Here is a 21,444-nt window from a genome sequence, read left to right on the forward strand (position 1 = left end):
GAAAATGAAGAGATTATTCCTATTAATTATGTCAGTGCTTTCTGAAAGCGCTGTAAAAGGCTAGAAAGAAGCATTTCTAAGAAGGGCAGGGAGATGACAAAGGAGCCATAGCTTTAATTTCCTTCTGAATGCTTTTATGAATTCCTTATTAATTTGTGTAAAATGCATGGTGTGCCTCTAGGTATTTACCAGTGTAAAATAATTTTCTAAAAGACTTTTTGTGAGGGGAAAACAGACTTCGAGTGTGCTTTGTCTAAGTGGCAGACTGGCTTGCCCTAGTGCAGTTTTTTTAACTTAATAACAAGGGGAAATTGCTTCTGTTGGCAATTACAGCCAGTCCTGTCCTTTGGATTAGTACATCTGTTAGCTGAATTTCATGACCTAAGGCTAAGAGCTTTTAAAATCCCAGTTGTCTAGGGCGCCTGGGTGGCACAGTCAGCTGAGTGTCCGACTCTTGGCTTCAACTCAGGTCAAGATTTCAGTGTCGTGAGACTGAGCCCCATGCTGGGCTCCATGCTCAGTGTGGAGTCTGCTTAAGTTTCTCTCCCTCTGCCCCTCCCCCCAGTTCTATCTCTCAAATAAATAAACCTTTAAAAGAATTTTAAAAATTAAAAATTCCAATTGTGAGGCAACTGGCTGGCTCAGTCAGTAGAGCGTGTGACTTGATCTCAGGGTCGTAAGTTCAAGCCCCACGTTGGGTGTAGAAATTACTTAAAATCTTTAAAAATTCCAGTTTGGCAGTTTTGTGGCCTGTCCCACTTAAAAGAACTGGAATTCTGTAGATAAATATTGAGCACCGACTCTGCGCCAAGCCTGTGTGCGCTAAGATGCTGAGGATGGACTTTTCATCAATCTTCTACACCAGGCATCTCAGGCTATTTCTGAGACTGCTTTTAAGAGTACAAGGGATGATGGTGTTGTGTTCATGCACATGTATGCATATAGACGTGTGCCAGAGCTGCTTTATATCCACCTAGGTTAAATTTTGAGTTTCTAAGAAAGATTTTGTATGAATAGACTGGAAATTTGAAAATGACTACTAAGACATAGATCTCATTACCACTTCCCTGCTTAACAACTAAATGGCTCTCACATTACCACTTCCCTGCTTAACAACTAAATGGCTCTCACAGGACAGTGTCCAAACTTGTTAGCATACAGTCTCATAATTTTCTGCATCATCTTTGAAGAGCACCAGGAACGCAGGGCCTGTGAGGCCTAGCATATTCTCTTTTTTTTTTTTTTTTTTTTGGGGGGGGGATATTCTGTGTTTTTTTTCCTTTTTTTTTTTTAAGGACTCTATTCATTCATTTGACAGAGAGATAGCACAAATAAGCAGAGTGGCAGGCAGAGGGAGAGAAGCAGGCTCTCTGCTGAGCAGGGACCCCGATGCGGGGCTCGATCCCAGGACTCTGGAACCACGACCTGAGCCAAAGGCAGCCGCTCAACCAACTGAGCCACCCAGGTGCCCCGGCCTAGCATATTCTTTCCAGGTGCTAGCCAGTAGTTGTTTGCATTGGTGTGTTTTGGTTTTCTTCGCGGGTGTCTCCCATGACCACCTAGCCTCTGAATACTCTACACTGAGATCTTTCTTCAGCTCCACGGTGGACACCCAAAATGGTCTTTGATGCCATTTTTAATTTTATCCTATTGATGTCACAGCAGAAAACAAGAGTACGTCTCTTATACAGGCAAAGTCCTAAGAAATTTTCAGACATCTGTGTCATTGAGAAAAGCTGGGGACTAAGACATTCTGAAGGAAGGAAAAAACCAGAAGGGAATGAGTGCAGCTCCCTCTGGCTGGTCTGCTCCCACAACAGAAGTGAGACCAGGGATCAGGTAATTAAAAGCAAAGCACCCCCTTTCTCAGTTCTTTTCCTCCATCTTAAAACACGGCCTCCTAACTCCTTGATCCTCAGCAGAGGAATACAGCCAGGGCTTCCTGGAGACAAAAGGGGTAGATGAAGCCGCCAAGATGACATGGGCCCGCATCTCATGTATGACATTATGTGACACGTATCAGTGAATCTATGCGGGAAAGTAAGTACTGACCGACCAGCCTCTCAATCTTAATTCCAAGTCCTCACTGACAGAATAACCCTGACTATGGCTAAGAACTTTTCTCAGCTATGTCAAAAGAAAAAAATTCTTAGCCACATTGCCCCAGGCTCCACATTACCACACCAGTAAGTGGGCTGGTTATAAAACCCAACTGGGAATTCCCATAAGTTAACAGTAAATATAGATGAAAATAAGCAGTACATATGGAAACAAGTTCAGAATCATAATACCCCAGTGTAAGGGCAAAAGTAAATAAATGCAAAAACAAGCTCAGAACCACACATTCTTTTCAAAAGTAACTTCTCAGTGTGAGTTAGCACATGGCTCCAAGACCTAACACACCTTCATTCGTTCAGGCATGGTGGTCTTTTCCCTCTGGGTGAGGGGAGCTTGTCCCTCTAAGTCCAAACACATTGCAAGGTCACAGAGGGTGTTCGGATCTTAATGCCGCATTGCTTGGCTATGGGGTTTGAACATAATATATCCCTTCAATTAGAGAAGAATTCTGAGCCTGTGAGGTGAGTGGCAAGTTAATACCTACCTTGTTGTGCTGCTTAGAGGGTTGGTGGCAATTTCATTTAAAAATATATAGAACAAGGCCAAGCATGTACAAAACTCACATCATAGCTGTTTATCATTCCTGGCTACTTGGAAGGCTCCCTTCCACTCTTTCCCAAGGGCAACTGACTTATGGAGTCCTTAAAGCACTTCCTTCCTGCAATAAGGATGGACAGGAATTTGTCAAGCACATAGCCTTTATTTTACATATCATTTCCAAAGAGGACATTGTGTAAGTCAGCAGCCAACAGAATTTCTAAGAGAGGAAGTGACAGCAAAGGTAACTGGCTCAAGTCCCTCTGTGTATACCATGTACATTTCATGTCTGAGCACCTTGTGTGTCTGGCTTAAGTAAGGCAGTGTAGATTGTGCGAACAAGAAATCTGTATTCTGTGGTCAGAAATGGCTACGACATGCATCACGCAAAATGCACAACCTGAAATGCTTTGATCTGCAACCGAAGTTTCCTCAAGCAAAGATGTGCGTGAACGATGACAAACACATACGGAGCAACTTGGGCAGAGCATGGATAATGCTGTGCGGCTGTGAGGTTAGCGCACTGATCAAGAGCCCCGAGCAGGAGGAGCCGTCCCAGTGGCCGAGCAGGCTAGGAGGGTGAGCAGCCGCCATCTCCAGCCACCTCGAGTTCCTTCCTGCCTTCACTCTAAGTTGAGCAGCTCCACGTCAAAGATGAGAGTGGCATTGGGAGGGATGACACCAGGGTGGCCCGTGGCTCCATACGCCACATCAGGGGTGCAGGTCAGCTTCGCCCTCTGCCCCAAGCTCATCTAGCAGGGATGGGGGCAGATGGGGAGAGGAGAAAGAGGACCCAGCTTGATTTAAAAGAAAAAAGTAAGATAACTATGGCATTTTCCCACACCATCCTCAAGGTAACTGAAGATCTGAGATGAATTTTCTGAGTGGCACACTGGAGTGACGCAGGATTTAGATTCCGCCTCAGACCAGCAGAGACTTCACTGTGGGGCAGTCACTTCCACCAAAGCAGTCCCAAATTCATTCATCCAACAACCACTGCTGGTTATTCAATTAGCGCATGGCCCCAAGACTTCGATTTGTTCATAATCGTTCCTCACCCTCTTCCAAAAGAACGTAAAGAGGTTGTATAAAGGACACACATCCAAGTATACACTCAAGGAGTTAACAGGAGCAGTCCATTAAGGACGTGAAGCCATCAGAGGCCACCTCGAGGTGGGGAGGGCTGAGGGACCTACTCCAACAGAGCACTGAATGGCCTCAGAGACCGAGGGAGAAGGGCATGAACAAGGGCTCACCATGGCAGTCATCAACACCTGGCACTGGTAGGACAGGTGAAATTTGAATAAAGCGGTGAAATCTGAATAAATCGATTTTTAAATTTTGAATAACCAACCCTCAAAATTGAATGGATTGGTTCATAGTTCTGTATCAATGTTAATGTGTCATTGATCACAAACTCATGTAATTTGATCACTGTACTATGGTTGTGTAAAACATTCACACGTGGGGATTCTGGGTAAAGAATATATGGGAACTATTTCTGTGATATTTTTGCAAGTCTGAAATTTTTAAGTTAAAACAAAACAAAACAAACTTGGGTCTCTCCACCCTCCAACTCTCCTGCTGCCTCAGTTTCAGACAGCTGGTAGCTCACAGGCCTCCCAAGCTAGTTCCGAGCAAGCCTGGAGGGATGTGCTTGGAATGAGAGCCCCCAGTGTGACTTGAAGGGGTCATGCTGGCAATGAGAGGGAAGGGGTGGGGGCACAAAGCCAAGGACAGAATTTGGCTGGCATTCCTGGCAGTAGAGGCCAAGCCACGGCAGTCTGTAATAGGGCAAGGGCAGCGTACTGAGCCCAGACTCCCGACTCCCCGAATCCCCCCTACTGAGGATTCCCATCCTACCTGGGCTGCACCCTCTTCAAAACCCTTGATGACTTCCTGTTTGCCAATTCGGAACTTGAAAGGTTTGTTTCTGTCTCTGGACGAATCGAATTTCTTCCCATTTTGGAGCATTCCTGTGAAAGCAAGAAGAGAGGGGCGCCTGGGTGGCTCAGTGGTTTAAGCCTCTGCCTTCAGCTCAGGTCATGATCTCGGGGTCCTGGGATCGAGCCCCGCGTCGGGCTCTCTGCTCAGCGGGGAGCCTGCTTCTCCCTCTCTCTCTGCCTGCCTCTCTGCCTACTTGTGATCTGTCTCTCTCTGTGTCAAAGAAATGAATAAAATCTTTAAAAAAAAAAAAAAAAAAAAGAAAGCAAGAAGAGGATGGAGAAGGGCGGCGGCCAGGAGTTAACTCCCAGATCTGGGGCCGCCAGTCTAAAATGGAATTCTTATTCTGCAAAAACCTGTGCCTCTTCCAATCTCCCCACCTGCCCTGTCACATAAGTTCCTCCATTCCAGCAGGAGCTCCCCGAGGCAGAATCGGAAGGCCTACACTGGGTGCAGGCACTTCCAGACCCCGCGACTGCCTGTCTGATAACCCTCTCTGCTTCCCCCTGCCTTGCCTTTCCCCCATGTCCTATTCAGGTCACACCTTTCTCAAATACCTCTGTGCTTTACAGCCTTTTCTGTGCCACTTCCTCGGCCCGAGGATGTTTCTGCCTCAGGCTGCCTCCCCACCTGCTTTTCACAAGGTTCCCCTGACGTGCAAAACCCAAAAGCCATATCATTCCTTCGGGCAATGAACAGAGCAAAGTGACCCAGTCAAGGGTGGCCACCAGACCCCATCAAAAGGGCCTATTTGAACCTGGAACAGCTCAATGCTGTCTCCCAGTGTAGTTGCCTTGTCATCCCTGATGTACAAATATTGTCTCATTCCTGCCAACTAAGGCTCAAGAGCTGTTTTTCTGTTTTTAGATCATATTGGTGATTGGCTCAAAGATCAGACCTTCTTTTTAAAGATTTATTTTATTTTATTTATTTGAGAGAGAGAGAGAGAGCAGGAGAGGGGAAAGGTCAGATGGAGAAGCAGACTCCCTGCTGAGCAGGGAGCCCAATGTGGGACTTGATCCCAGGACTCCAGGATCATGACCTGAGCTGAACGAAGGCAATTGCTTAACGAACTGAGCCACCTAGGTGCCCCAGATCAGACCTTCTATAAACGATGCCCTCCCACGATTTCTTCCTGCACCCCGCAGATCACAACAAAAGACAATTTTAGACCAGAGAAAAATCTGGCCCGTAAGTTCAGAGACGGGATTTTGACTTCATGCTGGCAATAACTCCCGTGTAAAGTTAGGTAAATCACTTCCTTTCTCATGTCCTCAGTTCTGCCATGTTTAACATGGGAGTTCAGGACAGGCTTAGTGTGTGAGCATCTATGACTCCACTTTCTAATTCCTACCACTTAAATGTATGCAAGGGGCAGTCTCATTTTCCTGCTTTCTGGGTAGAATAAAATGGACTCTTACCCTGGGTACAAAATCAGGCAAAGGAGAAAACCCTGCGGCTACACAGATGGATACTAAGGAGATCGAATACAAACTCAGGCACACACACAGGTTGCTAAGATAGAGATACCCGTGTGAGCTCATGGGCACTTATGCACCCACATTCAGAAGAAAGACCCAATGGTCAAACAGATGCGAAGAGAAGATTTAGATCCACGAATCTACATACATTCACCCAGACGCAGACTTGGACAAGTACACATACGACTATTCACACACACGTTCCCTTTGAAAACTGCTTTCTCATTTCCCAACGTCTTCAGGTTTCACATGACTTAATATACTTCGGACCCTATATAGTCATCTACTGCTACAAGTTCAGCCGAAACCATGCAGCCCAGAAACGGAAGCACAAATATACGGTTACCTGATTCAACAAAGGTGTCATGGCAATGCAGCAGATAAAGGATGATTTTTTTTTTTAATAATTAATGGTGCTAGATCAACTGCATATCCGTATGGAGAAAAAAATGAACCTTGACCCTTACCTTATGCACACATAAAAATCGATTCCAGATGAATGAGAGACTTAAATATGAAAAATAAAATAATAAAGCTTTTACAAGATAACAAACAGAAGAATATCTTCATGACCTAGGGACAAAGATTTCTGAACTGAACACAAAAGTACTAACTATAAAGGAAAAGATCAGTATGTAGGACTTCATTAAAATTAAGAACTTCTAGGGGCACCTGGGTGGCTCAGTTGGTTAAGCATCTGCCTTTAGCTCAGGTCAAGATCCTAGAGTCCTGGGATCAAGTCCTACATCGGGCTCGCTGCTCAGCAGGAAGCTTGCTTCTCCCTCTGCCTCCTGCTCCCCCTGCTTGTGCGCTCGTTCTCTCTCTCTCTCTCTCTCTCTCTCTCTGAAAAATAAATAAAGAAAATCTTCAAATAAAATAAAGAACTTCTATTCATAAAAATGCCATTAAGAGAGTAAAAAGACAAGTGCTGGCATGGGTGGTGATTTGAATCAGTATAACTAACAAAAGACTTGTATCTACAATATATAAAGAATTCTTGGGGCACCTGGGTGGCTCAGTCGGTTAAGCATCTGACTCCTGATTTCAGCTTGGGTCATAACCTAAGGTTGTGAGATTGAGCCCCAGGTCAGGCTCTGTGCAGGTGTGAAACCTGCTTAAGATTCTCTCTCTCCCTCTCCTGCTGTTCCTCCATCCCATGCTCTCTCTCTCTTAAATAATAATAATAATAATAATAATTTCCATAAGTCAATAAGAAAAAGACAGCCAACCCAATTTTTATATTGGACAAAACATGAGCAGACTAAAGAGTATATCCAAATGGCCAGTAAGCACATGAAAAGGTATTCAACTTCATTAGTCATCAGGACAATGCAAGTCAAAAACCACAATGAAATACCACCGGACACCCACATTGGTGGGCCGAAAACAAAACAAAAACATGATGATGTCAAGTGTCAACGAGGAACTGGAACTCTCATACATGGCTGGTGGCAGTGGAAATTGGCATGACAACTCTGGGAAGCTATTTGGCAGTATCTGTTAAAGCTGAGCGTTGCTATATAACCCTATGCCCAAGTAACACCACTTCTGGGTGTATACCAACTGAAATGTGTACACAGGCCCACCAAAAGACACCTACAGGACTGTTCAAAGCAATACTATTCATAATAGCCAAAAACCCAAATGTTTATCACTTGTCGCAAAGATAAATTATAGTTTATTCATCATACAATGAACTGTACAGGAATAAAAAAGAATAAATCAGGGGCACCTGGGTGACTCAAACTGTTAAGCATCTGACTCTTGATTTCAGTTCAGGTCATGATCTCAGGGTCATGGGATCGAGCCCCCATGCTGGGCTCCATGTTCAGCGCAAAGTTTACTTGAGATTCTCACTCTCTCCCTGTCTTTCTGCCCCTCTCCCTGCTCATATGTGCATTCTCTCTCTCAAATAAATAAATCAATCTTTAAAAAAAAAAAAAAGAACCAACATAATCTCACAGACATAATATTGAGTAAAATAAGCCAAACACAAAGGAGTGCATACTCTATGATTCCATTTCTATGATATTCAATAAGAGGACAAGCCAGCCAATCGATGGGGACAAAGGTGTGAATGCTGGTTACCTTCAAGGAGGTCTGATGACTAGGAGGAAGGATTAGGGAGTTGCCTGGGCCGAAGCTCATTCTGGAAATGTAGATGCTGGTCTGGGTGGTGGTTATATTTAAGTGTAATCACTTCAAAAAATTTCATTGAGCTGTACATCTCAGATTTATGTTCTCTACTGTGTTTATATTTAATTAAGAAGTTTACCAAAAAGTCCCATACAGTCCCCTGCTAGGTTTGAGGAAATGGTCCCTCCCTAAACTAGAGGCACACATGTCCGATGTTAGTGTTTAATGCACATCACCTGCTCTCTGTATCTACTGTGAAAAGTCTTTGCAAAAGGATGTTGTGGTTTTAGTAACTTGATAAGTACTGGTCTGTCTACAACATGTAGAACAGATAAATCAATTACACAGGTCAGAGGCCTCAGAGGACTCATGGTAATTAGGCCACATCACCAGGAGATAAAACACAGCTCTAGCCCACTGACGTCAGCGACCGGCAACACAGCTGTTGAGAAATACCCACACTGTCTGCCTAGATTTAACCTGGCACTTCACACTGGCCCAGAGAACTGCTAAAAATGGCCCCATCTGAATACATCCTAGGAATTAAACTGGCCTTGCTGTCTGCTAAGTGGCTGTCACCAAGTTTGCCACATTGGGAAGCAGGTCACAAGGCAGAGCACTCACGCCTCTGGGAACAAATACCTGCTCGTGATCTTCCTGCCAGCAGTCCTCAGGAACTCCATCTAGAATGATCCTCAGCCCACCTGACCTTCCAGTATAGAGCATCCAAGAGGGATCGGCAGAGATGTGGGGCCCTTCTCTCATTCCCACGGCACCTTGAGACAGGCACTCCTGTCACCCCCCCAACACTGCCTGAGAGCCTCTGGATCACCAGGCTGTCCCACTCTCCAAACTCCCCAAAGAAGAAAGGAATCCTCCCTTTTCATCTGTGTGTCCCCAGTGCCCAGCACAGCATGTCGCACACAGTAGGTACTCAATAACAGTAAGTGAGTCGAATAGTCTACTTTTGAAAAAAGAAAGGAAATGCTGAGGAAGTCAACCTCCTCTTCTCTAACAACATTGTAGGAGGAGAGACGAGTCTGCAGGGAAGATCAGGGCTCTCAGGGCTTTAAGAAGGGACTTCTACATATCAGACAGGACCAGGAGGGCCAGGCTCCACGCTGCCCACCACAGAGGGAAGAGAATGGAGGTGCTTGGCTCAGCTAGAGGCTGGTTCCACACGCAGCTCCTGCTGAGACAAGTGGGGAAGGGGTATCCTTGCAAGCCCCCTTTCCTGTATGCACAGGGCTGGCTCAAGAAGTGAGGGGAGCCTACCTGTGTAGTGCACCACACACGTCTGTCCCTTCTTGGGGAACGTCCTTCCTGCAAAGAGACGTGAATGAATAAGGTATTGGAAAAAGTTCCCTGGGATGTTCAGGTGTGCATGTGACCCGGAGGTCTGGCCCACATTTCCCTCCACACCATGGAGATGCCCACGGCTCTACTTCCGGCTCTGTGCCTTGTATGAGCCAGGCTGGTCCCTTCACCTCTCTTTATTTGATTTGAACTTTATTCCCTTGCATTCCTCCACTCCACTCTCTCCTTGTTATTTTCCTTTCTTCAAGTTCTCCTTTTACTTTCCTTCATTCATTTCCCAGACATTGACTGACAGCCTACTATGTGCCTGGACCAGATTCCAGAAACACAGAGCCATCAATGAACTCATGGTGAAGTCAGGGAAACAGACACATAAATAAATAATAGATTATAGTGCAGGATGATGGCTGTAATCAAGGATTAAGAAGCATAATCATTCACACATATTTACAGAATACCTACTACATGCGAAGCCTGGGCCTGATTTCAGGGACCTGGCAGGAAACCATACAGACAAGATCCCTACTCCTCTGGAGTTCACATTCCAGTGGAGAGAAACAAACAGTACTCAAATAAACAAGACGATTATAAATCATGATAATTCTCTAAAGGAAAGAAACACAATGACAAGTTAAAGAAAGACGCGATGGACAGGCCATTTTAGAAAAGGGTGGCCTCTCAGAAAAGGTGACATTTGGGCTGAATCTTGAAGGATGAGTAAGATGCTGGGAAAAGCACTGCAGGAAGAGGGAGCTGCATGCACATCAGCTTTGAGACAGAAAAGGATTGGAGCATTTGCAGAAGAGAACCGAAGGCCCTGTGACTGGAAAGAAGAGAGGGAGACAAGTGGGAAAGAGCCGGATCACAGTGGGGGTGGGGGGGGCATCGCGGAGCTGGATTCAACTCCAAGTGCAATAAGAAGCCACTGGAGGATTTTAAGCAAGAGAATGACATAATCTGAATTAAGATTTTATAAGATCACTCTGGCTGCTGCGTGTAGGATGGACGATTAGGCGCCTCTTGCAATAATCCAGACAGGAAATCAATTATGGCTTGAATTAATGTGGTGGCAGCAGAGAATAGAGCAAAATAGATATATTTGGGAAATGAGGCTGACAGGGTACATTAACGGAGTGGGGATGGGGTCCAGGAGGAGGGAGAAGGAGAAATTGAGTACAATGCTTGGGTTTTCAGTTTGGGCTACTGGATGGACCGTGAACTAATTCCAGGTGGGGAAGACTGGGGAGGAGCAGATTTGAGCAGTTGGCAATCTTGAAATGCCTATTAGACATCTGAGTTTATACTGCAAGTAGGCAGATGGAGAGTCTGCACTGGAGGTATAAATCTGGGCGGAATTTAAAGCCACAGGCCTGGATGGCAAAGCTTAGGGTGGCTAACAACTGAGTCAACACGTTGAGGACTCTACGGGAGTCAGGGAAAGCATCAGAAAGGAGATAAGGGTTAAACTGGGTCTTAAAGGATTAATAGTTTGCCAGAGGAAATAAAGGGAGATAATCTGGGAAGAGCGAACAACACATTCAAAGGGCCAGTCGAGCACTAGTGAGAGCCCTGTCTGGCTCACTGCTGTAACCCCAGGGCCTAGCACAGAGTACGTGTTCAATAAATATCTGCAGAATGACTGGTGTGTTTAACCACTTTGCAGGAGCTTGCTGAAGTTGGAGAAAAAGGTGGTAGTGGGGGTAGGGGCTGTAGTAAGAGAGGAGGATTGACTGTGGAAGGTAAGACTAGGCTAGATCACCATTTGTCTGGAGAACGAAAGGGAAGGCTCATTAAAACACAAGGCAGGGGGTGGGGTGGGGGTCAGTAGAATGGGACGGGAAAGGTCACACATACATTTTAAAGGGTCCTCAGGCTATGGTGTGGAAAATAGGTGGTGAGTTAGGGAGACCCAATGGAAGGCAAAGAGGCAAGACTGGAGGTGGGGTGACTAGTTTAGAAGATGTGCAGAAATCCAGGTGAGAGATGATGGTGGCTGGAACCAAGGCAGGGACTAATGGGATGGAGCCTAGAGATGTTCAGCAGAAGGACGAGTCCTGTCAGACTTGCTGTGGGGTTCAACCAAGATGCGGTGTCCCCAGTGCTAACAGCACAACAGCTCAGCCCTTCTGTGTCTTCTTGCTGGACTCAGGGGTTTAGACTGTTGAAAGCAGAAGGCCAAAGCTCTTTCAGGCTTTCTCTAAAAATCTAATCTCCCTCAAGAGAAAATGCCCTTTGTCCTTGGCCAGGGAGAGAGGATAACCAGAGAAAACTATAAAGGCTACTTCGAGCCAGGGAAGGGAGAAGAGGCCTCCAGCCCTCTGGCAGAACTCAGTGGCAGGGCTCTGGGGTGTGACGAGGTCTCAGGGTGACGCTTCCTGGGACCCAGCATCATGGTTCCCAGCGTGGACAAAGAAACCTGTACCTGCCTGGTGATGGGGTAAGGGGCCGGGACCCTCTAGAAACCACTGCCTTTTAACAAGGAGGGTGGCCTGGAACCAAGAGGTGCTCTAATTTCCTAGGAAGGGTGGGAGCTGTCAGTTATGTCTCACATGAAGTCTGTCTGTCAAATTCTGCAGAAATGGAGGCTCTGGACTGGATTAAGTTTCATTTTAAAAATTTAAAAATGGCTATTCTTGCACATCCAGACCCAATTATGCAAGAGATGTCTGGCCTGTAAAGTGAGTGGTGCCAGTCCCGGGGGCAGGGAAAAGGGAATAACAGAGGAGTGCTTGGGAGTAGGGAGGACAAGGAGCATGAGTTGTTTTGGACTTTCTGAATTAGGTATCCATGGGACATCCAGGCAGAGGTCGAGCAGCAGTTGGATAAATAGACCACCTTGAACTCGGGTCGTAGGTCTGGGCTGGAGGCTTAAGTTTGGAGGCCATCGGTTTGCAGACGGTAATGAAAGCCATGGGAGTGTACAGGATGGCTGGAGAGGCTGAGTGGGGCGGGGAGGATAAAGCAAGATGCAGAGGCGGCGGAGGGAGCGCTTCTTCCTTCCCAGACTGGCTGGGTCCCCACTACGTCTCACCGCCCAGCCCACAGGGGCCGCCTGACCGGAGGCCCGGAGGGGGGCGCGTTAGAAAGAGCTGCCCCAAGCAGAAGGGATCCCTTCCAGCTGTCCCCAGAGCTCACCTAGCAGACAGGGAAAGCAGAGCTAAAGCCCTGCCCTGGGAAATCAGCAGTAGCAGATAAGTGAGAGGTTGCAGCCGCGGCAGCGGCGGCGCGAAGCCCCCGGGGCGGTGGCGGGCCGCAGACCCCCGCCTCCTGGCCACCGCCTTCGATCCCCTAGGTGAGCCGGCGCGGAAGGGGATGGTGGAGGATCGTCTGCTAGACCCCCAACAATCCTATCTGGGGTCTCCTCCCGCCGCCCCCATCCTATGCCCGCCCCCGACTCAGCACCCTCCGCGCCACCTCTGAATCAGACCCCCGCCCGCCCGGCTCCTCCCCGGGACCCTTCCTCCTCCCCCGGCTCCGCCGCCCGGTACCGTCTCCCGGGGAGATGGTCTCGATCTCCACGCCCATCGCAGTCCCACTGGCCCCGCCTCCGAGGGTCCCCGCTGCTGCCCCGACCCCTGCTCGGCTCCGGCCCTGGCCCCGCTGGCGCTCCGGCTCGCCTCCCCGCCGCCACTGCAGAGCCGGAGGAGGTGCGGCGGGAGTCGGGACCTGCGCGGGGAGGGGCCACGGGGAAGGGGGCGGCGGGGCGGAGCGGCGCGGAAAGGTGGGGTCGACTGGGGCGGGGCCCGGGAGAAGGGACCCTGACGCTGCTGCTCCCTAGCTTGGCCAGGCTTACGTTCATTAACTGCGGAGGATGGTGAGGAAGGCATGAGACACCCGCGCATCTATGCATCCATCCATCCATTTATCCATCGATCTATCCATCCGTTCAACACATTTATCTAGCATGTACTCTGTGCTAAGCTCTAGGGAATCAAACCGGTCCCACAGACTAGGGGAAAGCCGGCAACTAAACCAACACTTTAAGTAGATGCGCTCACTGGAGTTCAGAACGTTAAGAAAGCACCTGAGAGGTATTTACCCTAGCTCGATTGCCTGGAATGTAGGAGCATTCTGGGGACGCGCGGGGGGAGGAGGGGCGGGGGATGGGAGGGAGTGGGATGGCAGGAAGGGAGGAAACCAGTCATTACCCTACTGCAACCACCCTAAACCCCTATTCACCATCCCTTCTGCCCCACTCACAGGGAAATTCCCACCTTTCAAGGCAAAGAACTGCGCCCTGCGGATACCAATTAAATTAAGACAGAATCGCTGTCACCGGAGAACGAAATTTGGGACAGGTGGGGACACAGAGAGTTAGTTACAGCGTGGAGTGATTCGTGCTGTGGGATGAATGAGTAAATTCTATCCTGAGCTCCTCTTCCACGCCAGACCCCTCACCTCCACCCAAAAGAGTTCCAGGAATCTGGAAAGATCTTTGGAGGAGATAACATTTGCTTGAAGAATGAATGGAACTTTAATTTTTCCCTCTCTTTTTCTCTCATTTTTCCATGCCTTGTTTTAAAAATTGACGCGAAGGCATGATTCTGACCAGTGGTACTAGATCAGGATAAAAGCCTGATCAGAGGCATCCAGAATGGGCCCTGGAGTGTTCCTCCTCCATTCCCCACCCGCCCCCCGCCCCCACTGTCTAGGTGGTTAGGTCAGACTTCAGGTTATCAGCATCGCTGAAGGAGGACTGGCTGTTTTGTTCAAGGAAGATGATGGTCAACTGTACTGTGAGGGTCAGCATCTGAAATTCCCCATGGGCTGCTTCACGGCGTGGCCTAGAGTCTACCAGGTGTATAGCTGAAGTCTAGAGACACACTAGGTCCTTGGACTATGGCCGTGGGGAGGCACTCTTGGGGTAAGTGTAGAACAGGGGTTTGTAACTCGGACAGGTCCATGGAACGGCTTCGGTTGAATGCACAATATCTTGTATGCGGATAAGAACATTGTTGTGGGTAGATTTGATCACATTTAAATAAGTCCTCAACACCTTCTTACCCCTTTTCCCCTATCCTCTCCCCCAAAAAGTTAAGAAACCGTGTTGACTCTAGGGATCCTGTACTCTTTCCTAGACTAAGAATCGAGGAGAAGTGGAGGAAGGCTCTACTCTTACGCAGAGTCAAACTGTGGCTGGTTTATTGTAGATTAAATTTTACAGAAACTACTACTCCCAGAGATCTGTGCAGCAAATCCCCAGCTTACTGGTCAGGGGAAAGACCCTCCCCTAACGTGACACAAGCAAAAGCCAATAAGCAGAAGGCATTGTGGGGCGGGCCCGCTACCGATCACCTATCAGAGGCCTGGGAGCTGATGCTTCCGGTATTCGCTCTGGGCTCGGGATCCCGCGGCACCCGGGAGTCTTATTTTCTGTGGGCAGTGATACTGAAGGTATTTGTTTTTGCTGCTGCCCAGCTTAGCTGGTGTCAGGAGGTTGTGTGTGGGCCGGAGGGAGGTGGGGAGACCGGCACCTGTTGGGGAATGGGGAGGAGACCCAGGCGTGCTGAGAGGATGGGAAGAATGGGAGTAGGAGGCACGCGGGCGAAGGACTGGCGGCTGTGGACAAGCGAGGGATGGGTTTAAATATTTGAATATATTCCATGTGACTCATTAGTGACACTTCTGGGGATGTATCCTAAGGAAACCATTCGAAATGAAGAACATGCTTTATGCATAAAGACCTTTATCACAGCCTTATTTACCATAAGGTAAAGTTGGCTTTTAAACCTTAAAACCAAGCGTCGCAACAGTGAGGAAATATACGACTTGACTTAGTGAATATCAAGTGGCTTCTAAAAATAATTTATAAAATTTAAATGGCATGGAAAAACGATATGTAATAAGCGGAAAGTCGTGATATGAAATTGTATAGTATGAGTGAAAAAAACTTAACCAAAACTACATAGAAAAAAGCTCAGAGGGATGTAATCATAATTTTGTTCCTTTGGATGAATGTGGGGTTTTGTGTGTGTGTGTGTGATTTTACCTTTTTACCTTTCTTGTGTGTTAATTTTAAAAAGTGTAAAGAACTTGAAATTATTTTATAGTGGAAACACAATAAACAGAAAAACAAATTGGGGGTTGTGTAGCTCTGTTTAAACCAACTGGAAGTGGTCCGGTTCGCCTAAGCCCCTTGATACTCCCATGAGTTGTCTTTAAAGATTAAAAAACAGAATTAAATGGCCACAGGCTGAGCACCAGGTTTTGGTTCTGACCATCTCTCCAGAGAACTAATAAAACAGTGAGCTTTTCTTTCCCTAAAACTCCCTGAAATCTTATAGTCTGAGGGTTGAGAGACCAACAAGTATACAGTTAGCTTCAGGCAGAATTTAAATATTTTTAAAAATGCAAGGGGTGCCTGGGTGGCTCAGTGGGTTAAGCCTCTGCCTTGGCTCAGGTCATGATCTCAGGGTCCTGGTACAGAGAGCCCCGCTGTCAGGCTCTCTGCTCAGCAGGGAGCCTGACCCCACCCCTGCCCCCGCTGCCTGTCTGCCTGCTTGTGATCTCTGTCTGTCAAATAAATAAATAAAAATCTTTTTTTAAAAATGCAAGATAATTGGGAAACGCCTGAAGCCTGTTTCGACCTCTGTCCTCTTTCACTGTGATCTTTCACTGCCAGGTTGTCCACTGCTTTGGCTTTAACTACCTATATTGTGACAGTGACTCCCAAATCCTTGACCTCTGACTGCCTAAGGTACATTGCTACCCTATAGACATCTTAGATGAAGCAGATCTAATACAAAATTTATCACACACTGCACACCGTTCCTACCTCTGAAGCACACTCTGCCCTATATCTCTGATTAATGGTTCACAATTTCCCAAGCAAAAAATTTGTGTGTTGTCCTTAATTCTCCTTTCTTCCTCACCACTTATATCCTATCTGATATCACGATGTATTCCATCTGCCTTAGAAATCTCTCTTGAATCAGGCCCTCTTTCTCTACTGAAGTAGCTACAAACTTGGCTCCCTTTCTCATTGTGACATTCAAACTATATCGTGGCCCCTTATTCAACTTACCAGGCTTCTTCTTTCTGAGGTCTGTCCTGCACGTTCACATGAATGTGTGCTAATGCCTCCTAATTCCTCAGCAGCTCTTTGTGATCTGGGAGGTAAGGTTGGAAAGCTGTATCGATCTCAGAAAATAGAAGGCCTGAAATACCCTGCTAACACTGTAAGAACTTTTTTAATATGTGTAGACTGTAGAGACAAAGTATTTGAACAGAAGAACAAAATGACCATAGCTATGGTTTTTTTAAAAGAGGTGATTCTTCTCTGGGCCATCTGGGTGGCTCAGTGGGTTGAGCATCCAGCTCTTGGTTTCAGCTCAGGTCATGATCTCATTCATCCTGGGATCAAGTCTGTTTGAAGATTCTCTCCCTCTACGCTTCCCCTCACTCTCGCATGTACGCGTGCATGCGCACACTCTTTCTCTCTCTCAGATAAATAAATCTTAAAAAAAAAAAAAAAAAAAAAAGATGGTTCTGCCCAATCACGTAGAGCATCCAGCCTCTGTGGGAAGGAAGAGCCTAGCATCCAGAGAATATCTCCTTGACCTACCCTGCTAAAAAGGGAGAGGTGATCAAGACCTGAACTAGCAGTGGAGTACAAAGGTTTGGAACGAATTTTTATAATTTGTGTTAGGTTTTTGACAAATTTCTTCTTGTTACTAAGGATGAAAATACTAAAATTAAATTTTCTAAAAATCTCAGTAACATAATCATGTTTGTCCTTCTCTTATTTATAAATACTTACCCTATACTACCCCTGGTCATACATACCTTCAATGACATTAGCCTGACTTGAGTGGCCTAAAACATATCATATAAATTGCCTTTGATATAATTGGCCCGTTAGGAACTTTTTCTGCCCAGGAAAATGTATCATGCATTATTTATCAATAAAAGTCTTTTAAAAGTGCATAAGTAGATATTAGAGGGAAACATATATTATCTTATATAAGACCAGTGGGTTAGAGATGGCAGTTTTCTTCATTAGTAACAACAGGGGACTTACTCCTCCATTTAGCAAGCCACCACAGACCCACTTAATCTGACATCATGTGGAAGCATAATAGACTGTTCCTTCTTTTTTTTTTTTTTTTTTTAAAGATTTTATTTATTTGACAGAGAGAGAGTGATCACAAGCAGGCAGAGAGAGAGAGAGGAGGAAGCAGGCTTCCCGCTGAGCAGAGAGCCCGATGCGGGGCTCGATCCCAGGACCGTGAGATCATGACCTGAGCCGAAGGCAGAGGCTTAACCCACTGAGCCACCCAGGCGCCCCTAGACCGTTCCTTCTTAGTAAACAACTCTACAGGCAAGGACAATGTTAGCAAAGAGGTATGAGAAATAAGTTGCAGATAAGTTAAAAGCAAATCACCAGGCAGTTTGGTAGAGAATACATTTTTTTTTCAAGATTTATTTATTTAAAAGAGACAGCATGAGTGGGAGGGCAGAGGGAGAGGGAGAGAGAGTCGCAGACTCCCCATTGAGTGCAGAGCCTGAAGTGGGGCTGAATCCCATGACCCCGAGATCACCACCCAAGCCTAAACCACGAGTTGGACACCAAACCATCTGTGCCACTCAGGCACCGGGTAGAGACTGCATTTCTGTGCATTTAGAGTCCAAAGGCAACTTCTCAAATTCTGTCTTTGACATATACTGCTCAGTAAAACAGGGTTGAAAAACGTCCATTCGTTTCAGCGACATAGATGCCTCTGGTGGGTTGGTGAATGCTATTTCAAAGAAGTGGTATTAGGGTCACTTTGGAGTGGGTTACGAAGAGAGTGGTGACGAGGTGCTTGGCTGGTTTAGTCGGTGGAGTGTTCGATTCTTGATCTCAGGGTCTTGAGTTTAAGCCGCAGGCTGGGTGTAGAGATTACTTTAAAAAAAGTGGTAAAGAAGTGGACACTGCAGGGGGCGCCTGGGTGGCTCAGTGGGTTAAGGCCTCTGCCTTCGGCTCGGGTCGTGATCTCAGGGTCCTGGGATCGAGCCCCACATCGGGCGCTCTGCTCGGTGGGGAGCCTGCTTCCTCCTCTCTCTCTGACTGCCTCTCTGCCTACTTATGATCTCTGTCTGTCAAATAAATAAAATAAAAAAAAAAGTGGACACTGCAAGTTCAGACAATTCTTTGATAACTAGTAAGATTGAACATCACTCAAGGATTGTTTATTAATTGTACTATTTTGTATATTGCCTGTTGATATCCTTTGGCCATTTTAAAATTCAGGTGTTTGGTTCAAAATAGTTTTTTTTTTTAAGATTTTATTTATTTATTTGAGAGAGAGAGCACAAGCAAGAGAGCAGAAACAGCAGAAGCAGCAGAGGGAGAAAGAGAAGCAGACTTCCTGCTGAGCAGGGAGCCCGATTCTGGGCTGGATCCCAGGATCCTGGGATATGACCTGAGCTGAAGGCAGTTGCTTAACCGACTGAGCCACCCAGGTGGCCCAGTGAGCTTAATGAGGTCACATTTAAATCTTTATTTCCTTCTTTCAATCACGAAAAGACTATTTGAATACATGCTTATTATAAAACAATTTTTTCAAAACATACAGAAATAAGAGAGTCCCATCTTATTTTTTATATCACTCCACTCCATTTTAGTTATCTATCTTGAACAGTTTTGCTGTGTATCATTCCCAATTTTTGTCTGCATCTTTATGTAAATATATACAAGTACCCATGTTTGTTTGTTTGTTTCTTCTTCTAAAGGAAGAATATAGATGAAAGAAAACTGTTTGAATACCTTAAAAAGGAGATTCTTTTAAGACATCTTGGATCCTGAATTGCAGTAAAAATAATCACTCTGTTGGGACGCCTGGGTGGCTCAGTGGGTTAAGCCTCTGCCTTCGGCTCAGGTCATGATCCCAGGGTCCTGGGATCTAGTCCTGCATCAGGCCCTTGCTCAGCAGGGAGCCTGCTTCTCTCTCCGCGTCTGCCTGCTTATGTGCTCTTTCTCTTTCTGACAAATAAATAAATAAAATCTTAAAAAAAAAATCACTCTGTCAAATAACACAGTGTGTTTTAGAATTGGATTTTGGTACTTAATTTTATAAGATTTTAATGTTTATGCACATGTATGATAGTATATATAATTGTTACATAATCTATTTACAAAAAGAATTTGGGGCAGACATCCACTGTGTTGATCAACTCCATGATGAGTCCATGATGAGTTGATTCATTTCAGGCTTTAAGTGCATGTTGCATATTTTATTGGCTCTCCCGAATTCATCCCAGCATCATAGCCGGCTACACCCAAAAATTGTGATTACGGTAACTTAGACACAGGATTAGTAGTCAGGGTGCAAATTTTTTATTTACTTGATTCCTTTCAGTGTCTTGAAACTTTGAACCAAGAACTGCTACCATGGGCATTGCTATTATTTTGCCTAAATTACTGATTTTTAGTATCTTGCTTGTGATAAGGGAAATTTGAACTACGGGTGCCCGAAAAATACATTTTGGGTGCATAAATGGCCAAGTGTAAAAACTAGTATTCCACAGAGGCAATCATAAAATGAACCTGTGAGACAAAAGAAAAATCTGAAATTTCATTCCTATTATTAAAAATTTATTATTAAAACATTATAGTCATCATTACATTTCAAAGGTTTGACCTTATTTTGTAGGAAAAATAATTTCTCAGCAATATTGTCTCCTAGATTGTACTTGTGGTCACCAAGATACACACTTTCAGTGCTAAAAAAGCCACTTCCTTTCAGCTGCAAGGTATTTTGGGTACCTCATTTTTATTTAACACTTTGTTCCATCATTCTCTTTTTCATTATTATGTCTGGACTGAAAATGATTTATCAGGAATTTTGGAGATTTTCCACCTCATGAAAACTGGTGAAAAGTTCACTGTCTGCCTTTAATTCATTCTCACAGCTTATGAATAATTCCCAGTTAGGATGTTTAATTAAATGACCCATGGCTAAATAGAATTTAAAAACTAAAAAGTAGGGGTATCTGGCTGGTTCAGTGGGTGAAGCTTGTGACTCTTGATCTTGGGGTTATGAGCTCAAGCCCCTTGTTGGGTGTAGAGATTACTTTAAAAAGTCTGAAAAAGGGGGGTGCCTGGGTCAAGCATCTATCTTCAGCTCAGGTCATGATCCCAGGATCCCTTGATCAAGCCCCACATCAGGCTCCCTGCTCAGCAGGATGCCTGCTTCTCCCTCTCCCACTTCCTCTGCTTGTGTTCCTTCTCTCTCTGTCTCTTTCTTCAAATAAATAATTTTTTTAAAAGTCTTAAAAAAATAAAAGTTAAACACAGTTCCTTAATATTTTTTGTTTAATGAATACTAATGTAATGAACAGTTTTACCAAGATTAGAACTAGAATTAATTTCTATAACTGTGCTTATATTTTTATTTAAATTTCATAAACATTGGGGCACCTGGGTGACTCAGTTGGTTAAGTGTCTGACTTGATTTCAGCTCAGGTCCTGATCTCATGGGTCATAGGATAGAGCCCTGTGTTCGGCTCTGCGCTCAGCAGGGAGTCTGCTTGAGGTTCTCTTTCTCCCTCTCCCTGTGCCCCTCCCCCCACACTTGTGCACGCTCTCTCTCACTAAATGAATAAATCTAAAAAAAATAAATTTCATAAACATGTGTTGATCAAAAAGATAATGTTTTTAAGTTACCTAACTAATGTACTTTTTTAATATTTATATTCTGCTATTATATTTCTCAGTAAGTCAACTATGTGAAAGTTCTTGTTTTTGTCCTGATATTAATCTGCACAGTCATTTATTATTGCAACATTTTATTACTGCAACATATATATATATATATATGTATATATATACACATACATAGTGATAAGATATATGTATTCCTCAACTCACTGATAGAACCGTGAAATAGAATGTACCTGAGGCAGTTTTTGGCTTTTATTTTTTTTTTTT

At 45.4% G+C, this 21,444-nt stretch overlaps 1 protein-coding gene across 2 annotated transcripts; it reads right to left on the bottom strand.

The window, feature by feature from the left end:
• Positions 1-2,803: 2,803 nt before the first annotated feature.
• LOC111154143 (FK506 binding protein 1B) lies at positions 2,804-13,158 on the bottom strand. 2 transcript variants are annotated; one of them, XM_022513558.1, is made up of 4 exons: positions 13,022-13,158; positions 9,492-9,539; positions 4,519-4,631; positions 2,804-3,407 (listed from the first exon to the last, which is right to left on the bottom strand). In XM_022513558.1, the coding sequence occupies exons 1-4, from the start codon at positions 13,056-13,058 to the stop codon at positions 3,279-3,281; spliced, it is 327 nt and encodes a 108-aa protein (XP_022369266.1). In that variant the 5' UTR covers positions 13,059-13,158; the 3' UTR covers positions 2,804-3,278. The 2 variants fall into 2 exon arrangements, with proteins under 2 accessions (XP_022369266.1, XP_022369267.1); XM_022513559.1 differs by having other exon boundaries at positions 2,804-3,452; positions 13,022-13,149.
• Between the last annotated feature and the right edge of the window lie 8,286 nt (positions 13,159-21,444).

Source organism: Enhydra lutris, unplaced genomic scaffold, assembly GCF_002288905.1.
Source record: "Enhydra lutris kenyoni isolate GAN:26980312 unplaced genomic scaffold, ASM228890v2 scaffoldscaffold35, whole genome shotgun sequence".
In the NCBI taxonomy this organism is placed as follows: domain Eukaryota; kingdom Metazoa; phylum Chordata; class Mammalia; order Carnivora; family Mustelidae; genus Enhydra; species Enhydra lutris.

Coding starts and splice junctions, on each gene's coding strand:
- LOC111154143 (XM_022513558.1), bottom strand. CDS start 13,058: ATGGGCGTGGAGATCGAGACCATCTCCCCGGGAGACG. Junction 9,540..13,021: donor GACCATCTCCCCGGGAGACG/GTACCGGGCGGC, acceptor GTCTCTTTGCAG/GAAGGACGTTCCCCAAGAAG. Junction 3,408..4,518: donor TTGAAGAGGGTGCAGCCCAG/GTAGGATGGGAA, acceptor CATCCCTGCTAG/ATGAGCTTGGGGCAGAGGGC.